The sequence below is a fragment of the Brienomyrus brachyistius genome, chromosome 20 (genome assembly GCF_023856365.1).
Source record: "Brienomyrus brachyistius isolate T26 chromosome 20, BBRACH_0.4, whole genome shotgun sequence".
NCBI classification, from domain to species: Eukaryota; Metazoa; Chordata; class Actinopteri; order Osteoglossiformes; family Mormyridae; genus Brienomyrus; species Brienomyrus brachyistius.
In genome coordinates this window covers 2,869,044-2,892,212 of record NC_064552.1, presented here as the reverse complement: position 1 = coordinate 2,892,212, position 23,169 = coordinate 2,869,044, and the positions used below count along the sequence as shown (strand labels likewise).

Here is a 23,169-nt window from a genome sequence, read left to right as displayed (position 1 = left end):
TTCGGGAGACCGTCCCAAGCAGAAAGGGCATGCGGCAGAGCTACTTTCAACTGGGGAATGAACAGGGGTGCAGGGAACACTGCAGGGAGGTGTGGTGGGGTGCGGGGGGGGGGGGGGTCAGGCAGAATGTGGGAGGGGGGGCGGCTATGTGTGGGAAGGACTGGAGTGGTTGATTGCTGCCAGAGGGGGCTCAACCCAGACAGAAGGTCTTAACAGAACAAACACAGACACACACACACAGATACACACACAGATACACACACACAGATACACACACACAGATACACACAGACACAGAGACAGACATAGATAGACAGATACAGACACCCACACACACACACTCCCTGACACACACACACCAGCAGTTAATGGCAGTGGTTAAGCAACTTGCAGTGTGATCAATATGTTTTCATCTTTAAATATAAAGGTTACGCAAAAAATAATTTAAAAAAATCAGAAGTAAAATGCGCAAGCCGCTCTGGGCTATCACACGCTAACTGGTGTCAACTCAAGCCTCATGCGTAAGAGGCTCCCCCTGCAGAGGGAAGGCTGTAAAAGCAGCAGCGCCACAAGAATGTTCGACATCTCCACCAGTTTCGACGAAACGGTCGTCATTTTAAAATGAATTGTTGCTGTTGTTCAAACAGCGTCACACAAACAGCGACCATAAAAATGAAGAGCACATCTCCTTTACACATCACCCACATCCAGACGAGAGCCAGATCTGCTCTGCCGCTGCACTGTGAGCCCCTACCTCTGTGAGCTCAGGTTGCACGCCCTCCCCCCCAATGCCACCCCACCAGGCACTTCCTCTGTCTGATTACCCACCAATGCTGAAAATCTCACGGCTTTCTCACGGGGGGAGGGGGGAGAATGGTATCTAATCTCTAATCTCTGAGAATCCAGATCTGGTCATGAGGATTTAACAACCCCCCCCCCAACCCAACCACAAACCCAGGAAGGCTGCCAGGCAACGACAAGGAACCCCCCCAACCGTGGGCCTAAGGTGCGCCGGGTTTAAGTCGCTGATGCACCATGGGCAGTTGAGAATTGCAGCCCACTTCACCTAAAGGTACCTCAGCATCGTCACGGCGCCATTAACCCCCAAGCCCCCCCCGCCACCCGCCCCCCCCCCCCCTTTATCAGTGGGCCCAGCGGAATATGTGGCGTCCCAAGCACTCAAAACCACATCAGAAACTCCAACATGAGACAAATTAAAAAGAACGGCTTCCAGTCGGCCCCTCATCCCAACCCCATGGGCTCAAAATAGGACAAACCCACTCGGGTGTCCACTTCCTGGCAACGAGAGTGGCAGAGACACGCCATCTAGGTCATCCGGGATGATCGCAGCGGCGCCACTGAAAATTTAAACCCAGTTTGGGCTTTTCTGGGAGGTCGCTGCCACGGCAACTCTGTTATTTTTAATGATGGAGTGGCTAAAGCCAATTAGGCCCAGTTACTACGCAGCTGGCTGAGGTTACAGACGCAGTGTCTGGGAGAAAAGTAGGCTTTCAGAGAGGCGTGGTGACCCCAGAAGGAGCAGGAGGATGGGCCTGAGGATGGTGCACTGGTACATCTCAGCGGCGCCCCCTGGAGTGAGGCGGCAATGGCCACAGGCAGGCTAGAGGCAAGAAGAATGGACCAAAGCTGGGCCGACTCACGCACTGAAAAAGAGAAGGAGGAAAGCAAGAAAGGGGCGAGAAGGCAGCGATTCAGCCAGAGAGAGGACGAGGCCGAGGACGGGGGCGGACAGAGGCAGCCTTCATGGTGGGGGCAGAAAAGCGAGCAGCGGGTTTTGGCCAAAGTCACCATCCGGTTAAAGAGAGGAGACATGGGGGTGCAGTGAGCCCCCTGAAAGCCTCCATTCAGCCATGCGCTGCAGGACTTTTCCAAAGTTTACGTTTATTATGCATGCGATCGCAGCACAGATTAACAGCCAGTGAAGGCGCCGCAAACTGCAGGCCAGACGAGGCTGTCTAACAACACTGCCAGTCAGTACAGGCGCACGTCTAGGAGTCTGAGCTCAAGGTTAAACTGCCGTCAGGCTTGCAGATGCTCACACACACGGGGAAGCGTGTCCAGGTCTGACAAATGGAGTGTGAGGAGGGGGCAGGCGTGAATCACATGAACCACCGACACGTTTAACACAGCCTGCGTCGCAAGAACCACCGACACGTTTAACACAGCCTGCGTCGCAAGAACCACCGACACGTTTAAGACAGCCTGCGTCACAAGAACCACCGACACGTTTAACACAGCCTGCGTCGCAAGAACCACCGACACATTTAACACAACCTGCGTCGCAAGAACCACCGACACGTTTAACACAGCCTGCGTCGCAAGAACCACCGACATGTTTTATATAGCCTGTGTTGCAAGAACCACCGACACGTTTAACACAGCCTGCGTCGCAAGAACCACCAACATGTTTAACACAACCTGCGTCGCAAGAACCACCGACACGTTTAACACAGCCTGCGTCGCAAGAACCACCGACATGTTTTATATAGCCTGTGTTGCAAGAACCACCGACACGTTTAACACAGCCTGTGTTGCAAGAACCACCAACACTAACACACCTACACAGTTGGCCCTGTTGTGACCCTCATAAGCGATGAGGTATAAAGCACCATCGACAGAACATAGAGGGTAGCCCTTGCAGTGCTTTCAGATTTATAATAATAATAATAATAATAACCCATTCATTTTCTGTAACTTCTTGTCCTATTCAGGGTTGGGGGGGTCAGGAGCCTATCCCGGAAGCTACAGGCATAAGGCAGGGAACAACCCAGGAGGGGGCACCATCCCACTGCAGGGCAACAGCAACAATGATGATTATTTTGTTGTTGATTTTGCTGCTGTTGTTGTTAAATCCCCGATACTTTCATTAGAAGAACATTACAGTTTTAAACAGGTTACATCTTTAAACCTTACATTCACTGGTTCCCACACGAGACTGGAATAAGCAACCTTCTGATGATAGACCTGGGACTGTCCCCACGTAATTTCCACAGGTCGGGCGGAAGGAGGCGTGCTGTCTGGCCTGCACCCTTGCCCCCTGGTCACGCCAGGTGAGACAGAGGCGGCAGTGCGGGTGATGGTCCGGGGGTCCACGCTGACCCCGGAGGACAGGGTGGAAAACACACTGCGCCCAGCGGCTTTCTCTCGTGGGACCCGATGGCGATAGCGGCTTAGATTAAAAAAACTGCGACACGAAGTGGTTTTTTCCCTCTTTCTACTTTCAACAGAGGAAATGATTCAGATATAAAAGCCACATCCTGTACTGCAGTTAAGAAAACAAAATAGTCTTAAATTTTAATAATATAATTAACAGCAATATTTAATATTTTCAAACATAATTTATAGTCACATTCAATAAAATTATAAATTGTTGTCATTTAAAAAAAAAAAAAAAGTACCTTCAAACTGTAGAAAGCGACATGTTACATCACCGGGCGGGTAGACTACATACCGCGTTTAACTAAGGAAATTTATGTAAAATACAAATTTCGGATTAAACCGCACAATCATTCGCAGAGAGTTTTGGGTATAAAACAATGTGATCGGCGCACTTCCACGCAGCCATAATACCGCAGTTTATCAGTATATCCACAGTTTAGCGCGGACGCGCACGGCGGGATCACCAGCCGGACCTGAAAGTGAAATGCGGTACACGGAACCCTGGACCTGTTGACTGCACCATTATATAACATTAACCTAGCATTTTATATTACCCATTTTTCTTTTCTTAGTAAATAAACACAGATTAATAGAGCTTGGCGGAGGTTCATGTAGCGCATGCCGGGCTCGAGCACGTTCAGACACCCCATCCTGAACCCCCTTCAAAGTTACAGTGTCTCTCCGGCGGCCGTATAGCCGGTTACTTACCGACCCCGTCCTCTGATTTCAGAACCATGTCGATGTACAGATGGCGACGCGGCGTTTGTGCGGGCTGCGCTCGGCTCCCACCGGCTCTCAGTGACTGTGCGGCGGAGCGCCTTGCCGCTATGCGGGGACGCGGCTGCGGGGGCGGACGCTCCGTGACGCCGTGCTCACGGCGGGGGTTCAGCGCCGCGCCGAGCTTCAGAACTGCTCTTTATTATAACAATCATAAGCCGTGTCATTGTTAAGCTTATTGCTCGGGGTCATTTTCATTTTATAATCATTTTATTATAATAATCAAATGTAAGTGATGTTTTTAACCATGCTAATATGGGCGTTGTTAACACAAAACGTGTTTTAAGCATGTTTCAGTTTTAAACATAATTGTCATTTAGTCTTAATGTGTTTTGATACCTATTCCCTAACGATCACCACTTGCCTTTGAACCCCATCCATTTTCTGTAACTGCGTGTTTTAGCTGTGCTCGAGCATGTGCGGCTATGACAGGGAACAAGCCAGGATGGGGCAGAAACCCATTTTTGGAAGGTAGAGGGAAAACAGAGGACCTGGATGGGCCACACGATGATATGGGGAGAAGATGCAAACTCCAAACATATGAAGCCATGGCAGAAACTCGAACCCTGGTTCCAGTGGTGTGAGGCAGCAGCGCTAATCACTGAGCCACTGTCACTTTTTTTACCAGCAATCGACGCAAATAAGGAGTACACTAAAACGTGGGAACACAATATGAATGTAGCCTATATGATATAGACTTACATTACGGAGAAAATTTGCAGAGAGGTGAACATTTAACACTAGATTTACCGAGTTTTTATTCTCTGCTGAGAGTCCCAAGGTGTTTGTCACCCCTGCTGTGATTTTCGCAGGTCTTCAGCCCCATCCTCCTCCTGCTTTTGTTGTGCAAACACACCCATTACCTGTGAGGCCTGGCGCATTTGCATTTTTTACTCAGAGTAGCTCAAATCCAAGGCAGGCTAAACCTCTGTGTGTGACATGGAAACCTTCACAAAAGTCTGCCATATCTATACCAAATATCCCACACGCTGACTGACCTGCAAATATGAAAGACGCACATTCACAAAATATATGGAAACACAAGTCTGTGTTATTTATAAAACAAATTGAGTGAAAATAGAATGAAAAGTTGCTAATAGAATGAAATGAATAAAATGAAAACATGCTAACACTTCAGTCTCCAATGCATGTTTGTATATAAATGTCATAAGCTGAGTGAAGTCATGGTCCATGGTTTTTGACATGCTCATACACATACAGAATAAAATGTCATTTCATTTTCATTGGCCATCACTGAATTATAACACCAAAAATGAATTTTGTTTTTGTGTGATCTCTCCAGCTTTGCATGTTTGGCTGTTCATGTAAAAATTGATGTATCCGTGCCTCAGTTCCAGGTTCATCTCTTCGTCATCTTTCTGCCTTTTGTCTCAGTGGTTACTGTCCCACACAGTCTGTCTATCTTTCAAAGTCTGTGTTTGCAGCGTTTGAAAACCCAGTGACCATCATCCCTGTATTTGGCAATGGAGTTCCTTGGCTAGAAGAATCGGAAACAATCTTCTTTTTCCTTTCCACCCTGTAGATGCTTTGTACAGAACGTAGGCATTCACCGCCACCAAGTCCAGCATGTTGTAAAACACAGCTACTGGCCACTTGCTTGTTGCTGCTCGTACTGAATACATGCGCGCCATTCTAAACACTGACGTGGAGAATTCCTCTCCCTGTGCAGTGTCCTTTGCCAATGGAGGAAGTTCACGGCAAACGTTATTCACCATGCCCAGTAAAGTGAAGCAGTCTGTGTGACAGTGACAGTGAGGTGAAGAAATTGTCCATTGTGACATTTCTCCCGTCATCCAGAAATGACTCCATCAGACTCATGACCACGTTCTCTGCCAGCCTTCACCAAGAACTGTGCTGAAAGTTTCACTCCAGGAGAACACATGAACATAGATGTACAGCTGTTCTCGACCAAGGTTCATTGTCCATGCAGTATATTTACATTTACATTTACAGGATTTGGCAGACGCCCTTAGCCAGAGCGACTTACATAAGTGCTTTGAGACTCTGCAATGAATTTCCGATGCTAGCTCAATAAGGACCCCAGCTACGAATACTATCTCTGAGAACGCCATTGAGTAGTGCAGAATTTTTATTTTATTTAATTTTTTTAAAACACACACCAGAAAAAGAGTCGAGTAAGAATATAGAAGTTCTACGTCAGGTATTTCTGAAAAAGAAAAGTTTTGAGTCGTCGCTTGAAGACATTCAAGGATTCAGCTGTTCGGACATCTAGGGGGAGTTCATTCCATCAATTAGGTGCCAGGACAGAGAAGAGCCGAGATGCGTGTCTTCCTTGTGCCTTGAGGGGAGGTGGGACCAGTCGAGCAGTGCTGGAGGATCGGAGAGATCGTGGTGCAGAGCGGGGTGTGATGAGGTCCTTTAGGTAGGATGGTGCCAGAGAATTTTTGGCTTTGTATGCGAGCATCAGTGTTTTGAATCTGATGCGTGCAGCTACAGGAAGCCAGTGGAGGGAGCGCAGCAAAGGAGTGGTGTGGGAGAACTTGGGAAGGATGAAAACAAGACGAGCAGCTGCATTCTGGGACGGATGGCGCTCAGTGGTTGCAGTAGTCAAGGCGTGAGATGACGAGGGACTGGACGAGTATCTGGGTAGCCTGGGTGGAAAGAAATTGACGTATCCTCCTGATGTTAAAGAGGAGAAACCGACAAGAGCGAGAAAGACTGGCGATATGTGAGGAAAATGACAACCGATCATCTATGGTAACTCCAAGGTTTCTAGCAGAAACCGAAGGACGGATCAGGGAGTTGTCAAAGGAGATCGCAAGGTCCTGGAGGGGGGATGAGTCAGCCGGGATGTAAAGCAACTCAGTTTTACTAGTTTTGAGTTTTAGCTGGTGAGTGGTCATCCAAGATGAGATGTCTGCCAAGCATGTAGAGATCTTAGTGGAGACATGAGTGTCTGAGGGAGGGAAGGAGAGGATGAGTTGAGTGTCATCGGCATAGCAGTGGTAGGAGAAGCCATGTGAGGATATAACTTCGCCAAGAGATTTAGTGTAGAGGGAGAATAGGAGAGGGCCAAGAACCGAGCCCTGAGGGACACCGGTGGAAAGACAACGTGGAGTAGATGTGGATCCATTCCATGTCACTTGGTATATCGCATCCAAGCCGGACAAATTTGGGATCAAGTTCTGGATGGCCACGGATTTGGAGACCAAATACGTCTGCAACGTGTCCCCTAACTTGGGAAAGGACCCCAGTCACCAGAAAAGGGAGAGGCTGGCAGAGAACATGGTCATGAGTCTGATGGAGCCATTTCTGGATGACGGGAGAAATGTCACAACGGACAATTTCTTCACCTCACTGGCACTGTCACACAGACTGCTTCAGCGCAAAACAACACTACTGAGCACAGGGAATAAAGTTTGGTATGAACTTCCTCCAATTTCAAAGGACACTGCACAGCAAGAGGAATTCTCCGCGTCAGTGCTTAGAAGTGGCAGTGTCTCCTTGACAATTTATGCACCTAAAAAAACAAGATTGTGTGTGTTCTGAGTTCCTTGGACCAAGATGTGGCGATCTGTGAAGGCAGAAAGAGGAAACCCAACACGATAACAGACTATAACCACATGAAGGTATGTGAATGTGTGTATAATTTTACATCAGTGCTACAATGTTTTCTGATATGTACTATACAGGCCTATATAGAAAGAAGGTAGAAAAAAAGCAAATACACTCATGACTCTCTCTCTCTCTGCTGTTATAGTGTGGTGTAAATGTGTTGGACCAAATGGCGCGCATGTATTCCGTAAGAGCAGCAACATGCAGGTGGCCAGTAGCTGTATTTTACAACATGCTGGACCTGGTGGTGGCAAATTCCTACGTTCTGTACAAGGCATGTACAGGGTGGGAAGGCAAAAGAAGATTATTTTTGAGTCATCTAGCCAAGGAACTCCATTGCCAATTTATGCCACAAAAGGCTATGGGGACAGAGGAAGGCTGCTGCTGTGCCAGGACTTGTATGGACAACTCAGTGTCAGGTACAGGAGAACTGCAACAGAAACCGCAGCAGGTTTACCAGTGCAAAGTGTTACAAATTCACTTGCGCCAAATGCAGGGATGATGGTCACTGGGTCTGCAAACACTGCAAAGTTTGAAACACTAATTTTTTTTTATAAATAAAACAGACTTGTGCTTCCATATATTTTGTGAATGTGTGTCTTTCATATTTGCAGGTCAGTCAGCATGTGGGATATTTGGTATAGATATGGCAGACTTTTGTGAAGGTTTCCATGTCACACACAGAGGTTTAGCCTGCCTTGGATTTTAGCTGCTCTGAGTAAAAAAATGCAAATGTGCCAGGCCTCACAGGTAATGGGTGTGTTTGCACAACAAAAGCAGGAGGACAATGGCCCAAGAAACTCTCAGCAGGGATGCTAGTAGGTGTTAGGCCCAGGGAATTTACGCAAATTTGCGTAGATTTGGCAGTTCTAGTGTTAAACAATCCTTATATTTGAACTGTGATCGTTTTTCTTGCTTATACAGTATGAATCCCAGAATAAGAGGTAAACGCAGTGCGCCTGCATCTTTGTGTGACCCCGCATTCTCCCGCATGTGACCTGAATCAAAGAGCTATCAGACCGCTTTTAGCGGTTACTGGTGCTTCAGTGCAGATCAACAGATGCTACAAATTGTCATTAAAAAGAAGTCAACTGAAGAATTTGCCAAATTATCACAGTTAATTGCCCATCTGACGGCAGATGCTTGTTTTTTAGTAACAGGTGCTTCTAAAAAACAGCAGACGGTAAGATAACAGACAAAGGAGGCCCAAAGTCTCCTGACTCATGCAAAGCCAGTACACAATTAGGACAAAGGGCTTAATTCACTTTCTCTAATACATTCCACTTAATTTCTAAATCATATGGAGGAATTCTATTTTAAGATAGATCCATCAAAAGTCCCATTGAGCGGGCTGGTCCCTTTCCAGCTTCACGACAGCTGAATTTGTACTGTCAGATCTTGGGCTGCTGCTATCCCGTTCACAGACAGGGGGCGCTGCGGTTTTCAGAGAGTCGAACATCCCATGAGGCACTGCACACCGCCTGCGCGTGGTAACTTCACAGACGAAAGCTCTCCAGCTAATTCGAAAAACACGAGCTGCTTCATCCCAAGCTGTGTTCAGAAGTTTGTTGCTATGGCGACTTAAAAAGTCGGCGGAGCGAACTGGAATCGTTTCATTTGCGAGCGGGCGATGCTTGACGATACTGACTCTGACGGCCAGATAAATGCCACAGGGTCGACACTAGCGGGGGGACATCATTGAACTAGCCTCCGTCAAACACTAACTGTTATATCAATTATCACAAACTGGCTGAGCTAAAACGCTGTTCGATTGTTCTCTGTAGAGGGCGCTGTTTCCACAGTTACTGTGAAGTCAGGGGAGGAGGATGTTTTAAGTCTCAGTTCTCACACCTACAGAAAAGCTGCTCCCTTGTTATTTTTATTTGGAAGCAAGGAGGCGACTTACCCTGTAATCGATACCAAAAACAGATCAGTGTTAACAGCCAGCAGCACAGGCAGCTCTACCCTGTGGAAAAGTGCCCCCCACATAGCATATTCCACAGACAGCCCCCCGGCCACCTATTCCATGTCAGTTCTATGAAATAAGGGATTCCCCTTATTCCCCGGGGCTCACAGTGAAAGCAGCCCCCCTGACGTCATATCTACTCCAAACCATTCCATGGTCCAATGAATATAGTTCAACTTACTGAACAGGCTGTTAATCCGAAATTACAAACCCATTTCGAGTGCAAGTTACTTTAAGGTAAATTTGAGAGACTTTTAGCTAAACTGGCTTTTCTGGGTCACAAGCTCAGCACATCTGATAAATTCCGGTGGGACCACAATCCTTGTGAAAGTGAGTCTCCCCGGAAGTCACTGCCTATGCTCCTACAAACATGGCCAGTCTGACCTCTTCTGGAAAGACGTGGTATTACATTAAGCGACGAGCAGCTGAGCTGTGCTGAAACAATCAGCTGCAATGGCAGCATCACAGAAGGCGTTTGCCCAGATGATGTAAAAACAGGTTCTGACATTAAGGGGGCATGGGCCAGTAATGACTGTGGAACAGTGCGGAGGAGCTTAACTGAAGGGGGGCTGCTGGGAGATACCATCCCCATGATTAGTAGGGGTGGATGATGGACAGACTGGAAATCACAGCACTACTTGCAGCAGCATGACAGGAGAGGGGGGTTGAGGTGGCAGGCCTGGGTTAGGGTGGCCTGGTTGTCATGGCAATATACATTTCCTGTTTCCACGGCAATATACATTTCCTGTTTCCACGGCAATATACATTTCCTGTTTCCACAGGACGATCAAAGGAGAAGCTACACACATCTGGAGAGCAGCAAAGAGGAACAGGAAGACATGGGGGGGTGGGGGTGGGGGCACACAGAAGTGCTCTGATATGGCCACGCAGCCTGTAAATTCTGAAAGTATGCACACATGCACACTTTCCCACATGTTTTACACAGTAATCCTCACAAGGACACACATGCATGCATGACGCATGCTCAGTATATTCTACCTGCTGATCCCGTGAACCCCACTGAGTGACCTTCTGACCCCCCTCCCCCCACTGGCTGTTACTGAGAACTGCACCCAGGACAGTTTTGCCCATACCTTTGTCTGTTTAGCTTCACATACTTTCCATCATTATCTGAGTGAGCGTGACTAGCTTCTTGGGGGCGGGTCCGCTTGCGGAAGATGCTGGATCTCTCTCTGCTTTGACCAGCAGGGAGGCTGCACTCAGTGCTAAATCAATTAGCAGCTGCTCTGCAAGGAGGGGAACCCAAAAGCAGAACCCATTCAACCCCTTTTCCCCAATCGTGTGACCGGGGGAACTTGTAACTCTCCTTGTTAGAAAGAACAGAGAACCTGCATCAAACGTCTGAGATAAGAAAAAGGTTCTGGCAGTATATTACCTAAATGATGCCTAAAACGTGGAATACAAAAATGAACAGCATTAAAGAAAAACAAAATTGCAAAACAACAATGAAAATGAGGGAAATGAAGGAAGATGAAATGACCCCATGAAAAGGTAAAGCCCGCAACAGAAAGCAAAGGAAGTTAACTCAATAAAAAGAGAAGTCATGTCCTCACAATGAAAATTTTGTTCTAACAGAGAAACTTCTGTCCTCACAGAAATGTCTCTGTCCTCACAGGGAAGCCTCTGGTCTCAGAGGAAAGCCACTGTCCTCACAGAAATGTCTCTGTCCTCACAGGGAAGCCTCTGGCCTCACAGGAAAGCCTCTGTCCTCACAGAAATGTCTCTGTCCCCACAGGGAAGCCTCTGGCCTCACAGGAAAGCTTCTGTCCTCACAGAAATGTCTCTGTCCCCACAGGGAAGCCTCTGGCCTCACAGGAAAGCCACTATCCTCACAGAAATGTCTCTGTCCCCACAGGGAAGCCTTTGGCCTCACAGGAAAGCCTCTGTCCTCACAGAAATGTCTCTGTGCTCACAGGAAAGCCTCTGGCTTCATAGGAAAGCCTCTGTCCTCAACAGGACAGAGGGCACTCTCTGATATTTCACTTGAGTTGGCTGGAAGCAGTTCTAAACCTTGCTAATCCCTGATAATCTTTGTTAATCACTGGTCTCTAGATGGCAGGGAGGGGGTAATTCAGTTACTAATGAAGAAAGCATTCCCAGAGAATCACAAAGGGATCAAAATGTGGGAGGGGATATAGGGTGGAGTTGTAGCTTCAGGTCTGCAGGGATGCCAAGGTGACCCCCTCATCTGCTCTTTTCTGTTCCCCTCTGTAGCACACATGTACATAGAGAAATGCACAGCAGTCCTGCCAGTACAGAGAACCCTCCATTAGCTTCTCTTCTCTCTATGTAGTTGACAGATGAAATAAAAAAGAAACAGGACCAAGAGAAAAGAGAGTCCTGGAATATGACAGAAACGAACCAGCAACTACAGAGCTTCAGCAGCATGTCAACATCCTCATCTCGCCATCAGGTCACCCTCAGAGCAATGCTGTATCACCCTCAGATCTCCATCAGGTCACGCTCAGATCACCATAGAAACACCCTCAGATCTCCATCAGGTCACGCTCAGATCACCATAGAAACACCCTCAGATTACCATCATGTCACGCTCAGATCACCATAGAAACACCTTCAGATTTCCATCAGGTCACTCTCAGAGCACCACAGAAACACCCTCAGATCCCCATCAGGTCACCCTCAGATCACCATGGAAACACCCTCAGATCTCCATCAGGTCACTCTAAGATCACCATAGAAACACCCTCAGATCTCCATCAGGTCACCCTCAGATCACCATGGAAATACCCTCAGATCTCCATCAGGTCACCCTCAGATCACCATGGAAATACCCTCAGATCTCCATCAGGTCACCCTCAGATCACCATGGAAATACCCTCAGATCTCCATCAGGAGATTGGATTACATGCATGTTTCCGCAACAAATTATGCTCACAAACCAAGGTTCCACTGTATATATACACTGTACATATACATATACTCTACATATACATACACTGTACATAAACTGTACATATACATACACTATACATATCCATACACTGTACATATACATACACATACAACAATGGTCATATTACTAATCATAGATGTGAGGTGTGTTACTCCATGTGTTACTACCCACATATACGATTTAATCTACAACTGTAAAATAATAATAATAAGAATATTATTGTTGTTTTTGTTGTACGGTTGTACCACCATCAGGAAATTTCTGGAAAAGGCAGCGAAACTGATCCAGGACCAGATTAAGAGCATCCTCAACACCGTCATTAAAACATCGCCCCCTCGCCCTCCGCCCCCCTGCCAGCAGGCCCTTGTCGTCTTGGCAATTATGAGCGGCTAATAGTCCAGGGGCTCCAGTGACCTCCTCCGCACCTTCAGCGAACGCGGCACAGCACCCGCCCCCACCGCTGCGTGAGCAAAATCCTCCTTTATGCTGAAAATAGAAGTCACCCCCCTCCCCCCCCCCCACCACCACCACCTCCTCCCCAAAAGAAAGCAAGCATATTCAGCCTTGAGTAATTATCGCTTTTCGCCTGAGTCACTGCGAAGGTGCAAAAAAAACAAGCAGACATGCTGTAAGCAGCCAGCAGGTGGCGCTCATATGGTCTGGGGAGTAAGACTCCTCCAGGAGAGTGGGTGAAGTACTGACAGGCTTGGAGTGAAAATATGAGAGCGAAAGGGATTTGGTCATGAGGATATGTGTGTGTGTGTGTGTGTGTGTGCGTGTGTGTGTACATACCGTAGACAGGTTGATTCCTACATTAAATCTTTTGCCAGTTATCTGCACTTGTATCTAATTGGGGTTTGAGGGGATGGGAAGCAGATCTGCATCCATTACACGCTAATACAGCGCTAATGGGGGGGGCGGGGTTTCAGGGTCATGTGACACACCGAGCTCGCAGCTGCCATCGTGTCACATCGTTGACTCTCGGCATGGCGCTCGGCCCCTGCTGCTGTCGTAGGACCCAGAGCAGAAAGGGGGAGGACCCACTATCGAGAGCATCCGCCCTAACCTCACTGGTCCCAGTCATCCCAGTAGATATGAGAAGAAGGCACAGACACAGCGCACACTCAGCCCTGGCATCTGCATACTTATCATTTGACTCCCATTAGGGATCTGATCAGAGTGAAGGTTTGAGCCCCTCTGGCTCCTTACACTGCGACGCCCAGTGCCCCCCTCCTGCACTAGATGTCACACTCAGCCCTGCCCAGACACAGACCCCAGAAAGACCCAGATGTCACTGGTGATAAAAAGGCACGATGGGTAAATCATTCAGGCTTCTCACTGAAGCTGTCCTCTCATCACATTGCTGGGGGGTCTTATCCAGTGGTGCCCACAGTCCCACCTCCACTGTGTGAAGTGACAGATCTTTCTCTCCACTTTGTCTCGCAGCATCCAGGCACTCTAAACCCCCCCCCCCCCCCCCCCGGGTTTTTGGGAATTTTTCCCCAATTGCTGTTTCCACTCACAGATCTTGGGCTCTTTGAGGCCTCATGCTGACAGGGCTGCAGCACGCAGGACCCCCCCCCCGCATACGCACATGCGTGTCGGCCCGCACTGGCCTCCCGCTCCATCTCTCCTCATTATCCTGTGGCCGTCTGAAAGCATCTGAATGTCAATGCAGCCTGAACCAATCAGAGCCTGTATTTGCGCGCGGGGGAGGAGGGCGTGATGTGAGCGCTGACGGCTGATTGCGAGAGACGTGGGCAAGGCTGGGGGATTAGACAGGAGAGAGAACAGGGACATGGAATGAGAATGGCGTGAAGCAGTGCGACCCAGGACACGATGGGTGACGTCAGTAATGAAGGCCCACTGCCAGCTCGCTAGACCCCAGACCCTGTGCACCAAGTCACACCCTAACTATCCCACGGCAGCTGGGGTGAGCAGATAATGCCTGTCAGCGAGGACACTGAGCTACAACAGGGGTTATAAACTGCCATTTCAATTGAAGGGACCAGGATTTCACTTCAGCACTGAGTTCTTGCTGATTGCTCAGTTTCCCATGTATCACTGACGTTAATGTGAGACCTGTGTTCCTCCCAGAACATAAGTGATGAGGCTTCTATGGGTTTAGCGGCATCAGGTTATAGGTTTGCATCCTTGGATTCAATCTGCAAGCTATTCAGGTCCCTGGGGGGGGGCATTGACGCTTTGTTCTCAAGCAGGAACAGAAACCCTGAATGATGCACTTTTTGAAGCTCTGCCCCCCACCCCACTGGAGGAAATGCATGACTCGTTGCGCTTTTCATTTACGTCCTTGCTGAGTGCAGAGGCCACCAGCGTGTCATGGCGGGTAAGAGCGGGGCCCGGGTGCATGGAGGGCTGCAGTCGCCCTAAAAGGACGCGCGGCGCATTGTGGTACTCGGGGCCCGCGGCTGCAGGTGCATCCACTTCTCCGCTCCCATCATAAGGACAGTTACCATGAGACTGATAGTCATAATTCCATAATGATGATGCTTCGCTGTGAAATTATGCAGAAACCCCCTCCCCCAACTCCTGCCCCACCTCTGAACCTGTTCCTTTGTTACTGCCCTTTTCAGGTCTTGATATGCCGACTGACCGCGGTTAGGTGACGGTCAGCAGTAAGTCTGCATCGTGGCCGAATAAAGTCCACGCAAGGGGTGGGGCTTCGAGGTTAGAGGAACGGTGCATCCGTAATCGCATACTTATATAGTACATACTGAATCTCATTAGATTCCTGCTACACAGCCATTACAACAGCATGTATTGTATGTATACGGGAGAATAGCATGCACACACTCTGACACACTGCGGTCACCACCTTGGATATTACCTGCTTCAAATGTTTACCAATGATGTACCTTAAGCCCCCACAAAAGTTAAAAACTGTTAAAAACTATTAACAAAAAAATACATATTTTAGCCACCTTTTGTAACAGGACACTGTTTTATGCTTAGTCTTGTCCAGTGATGCCACTTTATCCATCATGTTGACATAAATTCTGTGGATGGATGGTCCAGTGGCCTCGTGGGATAGCGCGGCACCCGTCAGTCACACACTTCAGAATTCCACAGCATGTACTATGTCATTCAGGCACCATTCGCCTACTGTCTCATCCATACTGAGGATTTGGACATACTGCTCACCTTGCTTACTGTATGTGACCGACTACATAGTAAACAAGTATGCAATTTCGGTGGCACCCATAGTCACCGCTGCATTTGCAGAACGTGGGTGAATCAGGAAACCAGGGACTTGTCATGTGACGTGAATATGGCAACATGCCTGCACAACGTTAGTGTAAAGCACGGTTTCCTCTCTCTGCTGTCTAAGCCTCAAGCCATAGCCCTCTTACTGAATGGCTAAACCCTTGCTTCGCCCAGCCCGGCAGCATCTGTGAGGGGAGAACTCTTCAGCCTCCGCCCGCCTGGGTCTCTCCGCAAAGCACTTCACCGCCCTGAAGGCTCCTTGAGGCCTGCAACATCGTCGCACTCCACTGCACCCTGAAGACGAGGAGCAACTGGCAGGGGGCTCACAGCCTGTTCAGGGCCAGCGGATGAAAACTGGGGCAGGGTGACTCAGGGACTGGGTCACCGAATTCTGTGTTTGCTCACGCTCAGGTGCCACTCTGCTCTAACAGGGCATTGGAGGGCAGCAGAGAGCAGCAGGGAGCAGCAGAGAGCAGCAGGGAGCAGCAGAGAGCAGCAGAGGGCAGCAGAGAGCAGTGGGTGACCCCACTGGGGACTGTGATCTAAGTCCATGTGTCCTGGGATGAAATCCAGCCTCATCAGCATTCCGCGGCGTTCCCGGGATGCAGGGCCGAGCCTGCAGGATGGCGTTAAATGGCGCAGCCTCCAATCGTGTGGGAGCAACAAAATGATTCACTTTTAAAATGAGGCATCAACGCTGGCTGAGGGTGGGAGGACCTTCAGCAGCTCCATATGCCCCTAACCCGACCTTACGCAGGCTGAACCTCTCTGCGTGACAGGGTATTGATTACAATCAAATCTTTATGTTTCATTGTTTTTTTTTTTTAATCCTGGCTTCATTATCGCGTATCTAGCATAGCCAATCAGCAAAACTGCATGTGGTGGGGAGAGATGAAGTCACACGAACATGAGGAGAACATGCAAACTCCACACGCGTGTAGCCGGGAGCCTGCCCCCCCCCCCCCGGAACAGCTGGAAAACATCATCCCATAGCCCCCACCCCACTCAGTTGGCCTGACTCAGAGAGACAGGCCATCATGCATTTCAGTGTACCCCCCCCCCCGACTCTCAGTCATTAGGGGGCACAGTACAGGGCTGGGGTGCTGAGACAGGGGCTCAGAAACACAGACACACGCCTACCCCCAAAAAGGCAGTAAAAGCAGTAAAACTTGCTGTTTGGGAAACAAGCTATTGCAGAGGGTCCATGCTGATCAGGGCGAAGTGGCTGGGGGGGGGGGGGGGCGGGGGGACAGCAGTGAGAGGCCACAGAGCGAGTGGGGGCCCCCATTTGATGAGGTGGAGACCAACTATCCCTGGAGGGGTAGATATCACAGGCACTGACCTGAGCATCAATACCAGAATCTACTCCATCACCTCCACCTTCAAGGTACCACCTGTCAAAGCTTTCCAATAACCATCCAATCACACCCAGCCCACTTATATATGAAGTCACGTATTAACCTTCCACCTCACAGCAATTACCAGACTGTTCCGGAAGATTCTGATTAGTTATTTAAGAAAAGGCCATGTTTATGCTCATCAGGACGCAAACATTTTCAGACGGGATAGTTAAACATGTAGCAAAATGTCGCAGGCTGCTTCGGTTTGTCGGCATTAGAAACCCAGGAGCAAGTGGGTTATAATCTACTGCAGCGACTATCCATCTTCCAACTGCATGATTCAGATCATGGTTTTGTCTAACGGAAATTATTTTCCAGCTCTAATAGCGATGACACATTTCTGTTTTTTCAGCCCTCGATTAGCGTTTAGTCCCGAGTCTCACAGGGGCCCCGAGATGAGCTGCGGACGACGGTGTTGCCGGTAAAGAGCGAGCGATGGAAAGTGCGCCTGAAGGTGGCGCTGGCGAGATCCCGGGGCGGGACGGTGGTCTGACTGACATCAGCAAAACCGGACTTGAGCAAGTCATGCAGACCGAGTGACGGTGTTTGTATGCTCTGCGATTTTACGCAGCACGATTAGCGGGAAAAATCGTCCTGTTTGTCCGCAGTGGCTCTTCACCTATCCTAAGCGTGTGAGTTGGTATGCGGCTCACTGTACCTGTGATCAGAAGGTCACTAGTTCAAAGCCCCGGCTCAGCAGTGTGATGTCACCTGTGTGCCCTTGAGCAAAACCCAAAAGCCCCAGCTGCTTAAGGGGGATAGTCTGACCCAGCATTCTCAGAGTGTTTCCTAAGTGGATAAAATGCAAATGGGGTGTTACGTTTAATAATTCTAGCCCAAATGCTATTCAGCATTGGGACTCTCATCAGCATCGTGACTGGGTGGAGGGGCATTAGGATAGAGTGTCTTAATTTGGGCTTGGTGAGCAGACCAAACTGCCCTGTAGCATCTCAGCGCTAACAGCAAATACCCTCTTGAGGACACTATTCCTGTTAGTGAGGTTGTGGTCATGTATGATCGTGTATGACCATGTACGGTCCTGTGATATCCAGCGATCTCTTCCCTGCTGATTTTATTTGTTGCTGCGCCGTCCTGCACTGTCTCGCGTGCTCTCACTGGTACTGGGGGTTCCTGCTTTCACACACACCAGTAAACCGTGAGACGGGAAGCCCGTGTTCAGCCCCTTGCTTGGCCCAGTGGGTTAGTGCATGTTTTAAACACACCCCAAGATCCTCAAACACAGGCTTTTAAAGGCATGACACTTGATTGCTTTAAGTGGCCCAAAACGCCGTTTTCGATAGACACTTTCATGTCAACAGGCTCACTCGACTTCACATTAATTGCTTTCTGTTTCCACATCTCGTTTTATTTTTTTATATCAGTGCTAATAATCTGTCACTTTCCTAAGCATCAGCTGGCCTTTGGAACTAAAGGATAATGTGATCAAAAGGAAAATGCATGTTAATAGTACGCCAACAAAAGCTTGTGGGGGGTGTCAGGTCCCTGGGAACATCAGCACCAAGATAAATGAGGAGAGTGACAAAAAGGGAGCGGGTTATTACCAGCCGGGGGGGGCTCTTTGTTAAGGGGTAAAAGAGAGAGGGAGATAGATACCGAATGAGAGAAAAGGAGGAATAGATATGAATAAAGAGAATCACATGGACAGACAGACAAAGAGCAAAGTGTCATTTAAAAATATATTGGCACATGCAATTAAACAGAAAACAATATGAGCACAGAGTGAGGCCGAGTTCACCTGTTCCGGTGTTTTCTGCATAACAGGCAGGTGCATCTCGTTCTGGTGAAAAGCCTAAAATGAACGAATCAGGCAAACTGACATCACACTGACATCATCCGCTGGGTATGAAGGACCTTCATCACAGACACCTAGTAAAACAGGGGGCCTAATCACCCACTCCGCTGTCCAATCAAGCGCTTAAAGAGACATATTCCACTTGTGTGTAGCTCTGTGTCGCGAAGCACGCGCACAAACACTCCTTCCGGAATGTTTGTCTTTGAAGTAACACTAAATCTCTCCATAGAGACAATGATTAGAGTTGATATGCTTACGGCTTCTGTCATGTTTAATAATGGCTTGTAAGCTGGAAGAGGTTTTTGTCTTTATCTCAGCAGCGGAAGCGTCGTTCCCATGACGGCCTGTAGGAGGCGTCCTTGTTGCTCTGGGAAGTTGTTATTAGACCAGTTTCACCAGGTGTGTAAATGGCTGCTGATTTCAGTGCAACACAGTGCCTTTTGGTCAGGAAGTAACGCTCTTCTGCATGAGTGTTCCCTTAAGGTTGGGGGGTTAGGGTTATGACCCCCACTGGCCTGCCAGGGCTCAAAATGGGTCTATTTTTATGTGGCTGAACTTCGCCCTTGACAGGACATGATCCTACAAACCTGAACTCTTTCATATGATAATCCATCCATCCAAATTCCATCCGGTATAGGGGGTGGTGGGGGGGGGTGCCCTTGACAGGACACTAGTCCCCCGGGGGTGTGAGGTAACAATGCTACCCAACTCACAGCTAAAAAGTAACAGCTTATTCACTCCGCTGGGGTCTTTCTTGGAACAAACGCAGACTGAGCACGGCCTCCATCTATAATCACCGTGGGCCGTAATTCTGCAGAAAAGCCCAGTCTGGATACAGCTTACTGACTGACCTGAGTGACTCACGCCCAAAACTTACTTTGAATATTTAACATATGAAGAAAGATCAGAATGAACTGAATCCGTGAGGCTCCCCACCTTCCCCCACCTCCTCCTCTATCTTCACCTCCACCTGCCTCTCTTTCTCTCTCTCTTTCTTTCCCTCTCCTTTGCTTCCACTCCCCCGCTCACACCATTAGCACCACCGGCCTTTTAAGGGCCAGGCATCATCAGTGCTCTCCTGTTGCAGCTGACCTGGGGGAGGGGATACCTGGGGGCGTTAATGCGTCAAGAGCTGACGTGCTCTCAGACAGAGCCCCTTCAAGCTGCCCACCTCTCCCCCCCCCCCCAAGAGCAGGAGGGACACTGCTCACTGCATAAACACCCAAACTCCACATCACCATAAAGCCACTAAGACTGAACGTGTGTGTGCTTAAACTCTACTCTGTGAGTTTATCCTTTGTGAAGTTGTACTCTGGTCTTATAGTCTATGAGGTTATTCACTCTGAGCTAATGCTCTGCTTATACTTTGTTATTCTGTGTGAGCTTATACTCTGTGACATTATACACTCTGAGTTTATACTCTGTGAGCTTATACTCTGTTATTCTGCGTGAGTTTGTACTCTGTGAGCGTATACTCTATAATGCACTACACTCTATGCTTATACTGTTTGAGCTTAAAATCTACCCTGTAAATTCTATCTGTACCCTGTGCAGTACAGGCCCAGAATCTGCCCTCTGCCAGGGGAGTGGTCATGGTCACATGACGTCACGCTGAGTTCTGTGGGCAGGCAGCACGCGCGCATGACACACACATGTATGACACAGGGGAGAGCCAGCCCACCCTCCACAGCTGACTCGGACCCAGATGGTGTGCACAGCCAAGACCCCCACAGAACAGACCAGAGAAACTCACTTCCCTTCTTTCATGCTTCAGTGGGGGGGGGGGGGGGGTTCAATTGCTCTCATCTTGTATAACAGCCTTCAAGCTCAGGATGTGGGAGTGCGTCTGACAGTCATTATTATGGGATGGTTTATTAGACCAACTAATAGTAAGGGCAGGGCACCTGTGAGAATGTCCATCTGAATATGTGACTCAATGTGACACACCGGGTAAAGCAGGACCCCCCCGGTCACTCAGGTCACCCCCACAGGTCTGACACCCTCACATCAGCCATGTGCAGCCCACCCTGAGGGCTGGGCATGAGGACTGCAGAACAGCTGCCGTTCATCGCTCGCCTCCCCCCTCCCCAGATGGAAAAGCCCCACAGAGCAGTCCTAAGACCCAGCACATTGACAAGTCAGTCCCCCCCCCAGCAGATGTGGAGGATTCTATTCTACCATCCAAGGGATTAGAACCAGCAATCTCCTCATCAGGGGCACAGCATCTGAACCCACGGAGCCACAAACAACCACACAAAACATGCAGGTGACACCGGGAAAACCCATAAGTGAGGAGGGGGTAGAGAAGGTGACCTTCATACAAATCCCTGAGCTCTTTGGTACACCTCTGCAAGGTGCTGCCCCTAACATTGCTGAGCATCGGTCTCCACGGTAACGCACACTCATTCTCAGACAGCACACCACTGATGCCAGCTGTGTTCAGCATGGAAGCGTTGGGAGAGCCAGCCGCATTCAGCACTGACGTGTCGTGGGAGCTGCTGCGTTCAGCACTGACGTGTCGTGGGAGCTGCTGCGTTCAGCACTGATGCCTCAAGGGAGCGGACCGCATTCAGCACTGACACTTTGGGGGATCCAGCCATGTTCAGTGCTGACGCCATTGGAGGATCTGGCTGCGTTCAGCACAGACACGTCGGAGAATTCAGCCACGTTCAGCACTGACACCTTGCGGGAAACAGCAGCATTCAGCAGAGGCGCGCTGGGGGACTTGACCACATTCAGCACTACTGACACCTCTAGGGAGCCGGCCGCATTCAACACAGACGTCTCGGTGGAGCCGGCCGCATTCAGCACAGACGCCTCAAGGGAGCCAGCCGCTTTCAGCACTGACACCCTGGGGGATCTCACCACATTCAACATGGACACATCAGGGGACACAGGGGACACAGCCACATTCAGCATGGACACGTTGGGGGACTCAGCTGCTTTCAGCACCGACGCCTAGGAGGAGCTGGCCATGTTCAGCACGGGCACATCAGGGGAGATGGCCGCGTTCAGCACTGACATCTCAGGGGAGCCGGCCGCGTTCAGCATGGACGCATCGGGGGACATGGCCTCATTCAGCACGGACGCGGTAACAGATGGTGGTGGGCCAGATTATACAGGGCAGGTACTTCGCAAGAAGTTCACACAAATCAGAAAAGACAACATAAGAAGTGCATAAACATACCTGACGCACAAATACACAGACATCACAAACATACACAAACGCTTGGCACATCTGAACACAGCATGACCCAGGACGGACATGGGGGCGAGGGACCCACCTGGGGGGGTGATGTGCACCGTCGGGCAGAGGAATGCCTGGAAGCTGGAGGCGCACAGTTCACTCACGGTGCCCATGGTCGAGAATCACGGTCCTTTCCCAGAATCCCCGGTGTGTGGACAGTGAGGGAGTGTGTGTCGTTTCTGAGAAGAAGTTTGTGAGTGTGTGTTTCTGTGTGTGCACTTTGTGAAAGCGCACCTGCCTGTGTGTTTTCTTCGGGAATGTATGCCAGCGTGTGTGTGTGTGCGTATGTGTGTGTTGCCGTCTTCCTCCGGCGGTGAAGCAGAAAGGGGAAACTCCCCTAGCAGTGTGGTTTCCCCTGCCCGCAAGGTCCTCGCTTGTCCCCAACGCACCTCTCTCTCTCGCACATACACACATGCACACACACCCTGCAGAGAAGCCCAACGCGTTGTGTTGATGACCGCTCTCTTTCCCTCCTTCTCCTTCGCTATCTCCACTGCCTGATCCTCTACTCTCCTCTCTCTCGTCGTCTCTCTCCGTCTTGCTCTCCTTCTCCCCCCTTTCACTCTCTCTCTATCCCTCCCTCTCCCTCTCTCTCTCTCTCACTCACTCACACACAGACTCCTGTTGCTTTGCACACTAACTGTGAGGTATTCTTATAGCCAGCAGATCACAGACACACACACATACACCCACAGAGACACAAACACACAGTTTAGAAACACAGAACACACACATTGAGTGTTACTTTATTCATTTACATCACCAGCTCATACTTTTGCATGCACAGAAAGTCCGTTAAGCACCTACACTCGCTCATACATTTTCATAGTTCCACTGAAAGTGTAACTCAGTGTCTAAGGTACATACAAACACAGACACACGCACATATACACACACAAACGCAGAGACACATTCACACACATACCAAACCTCCATTCAGCCACACAGCCCTGCTTATCCTCTAGGTGGCATGACAGCTGAAGTCTCGGGCCATAGAGGAATACAGTTTTGCTGTTCTGTAGTTTGCAT

General features: G+C 49.2%; 1 protein-coding gene and 1 long non-coding RNA gene across 5 annotated transcripts in view; both read right to left on the bottom strand.

Moving 5' to 3' along the window:
* Positions 1-23,169, bottom strand: part of LOC125715389 (cytohesin-1) — a 52,674-nt gene that overhangs the window by 19,487 nt on the left and 10,018 nt on the right. The window contains exon 1 of one of the 4 annotated variants that reach the window (XM_048986807.1): positions 22,178-22,635. The exons of 2 other annotated variants lie outside the window; for them this stretch is intronic. In XM_048986807.1, the coding sequence (XP_048842764.1) occupies positions 22,178-22,253 (76 nt within the window). In that variant the 5' untranslated portion in view covers positions 22,254-22,635. Of the gene's footprint in view, positions 1-3,888; positions 4,050-22,177; positions 22,636-23,169 lie in introns of those variants that run through there. One more of the 4 variants, XM_048986808.1, reaches the window with a different exon arrangement.
* On the bottom strand, positions 1,160-3,882 carry LOC125715391 (uncharacterized). The gene is made up of 3 exons (XR_007384045.1): positions 2,440-3,882; positions 2,296-2,403; positions 1,160-2,187 (listed from the first exon to the last, which is right to left on the bottom strand). It is a non-coding gene; the product is annotated as an uncharacterized LOC125715391 (long non-coding RNA).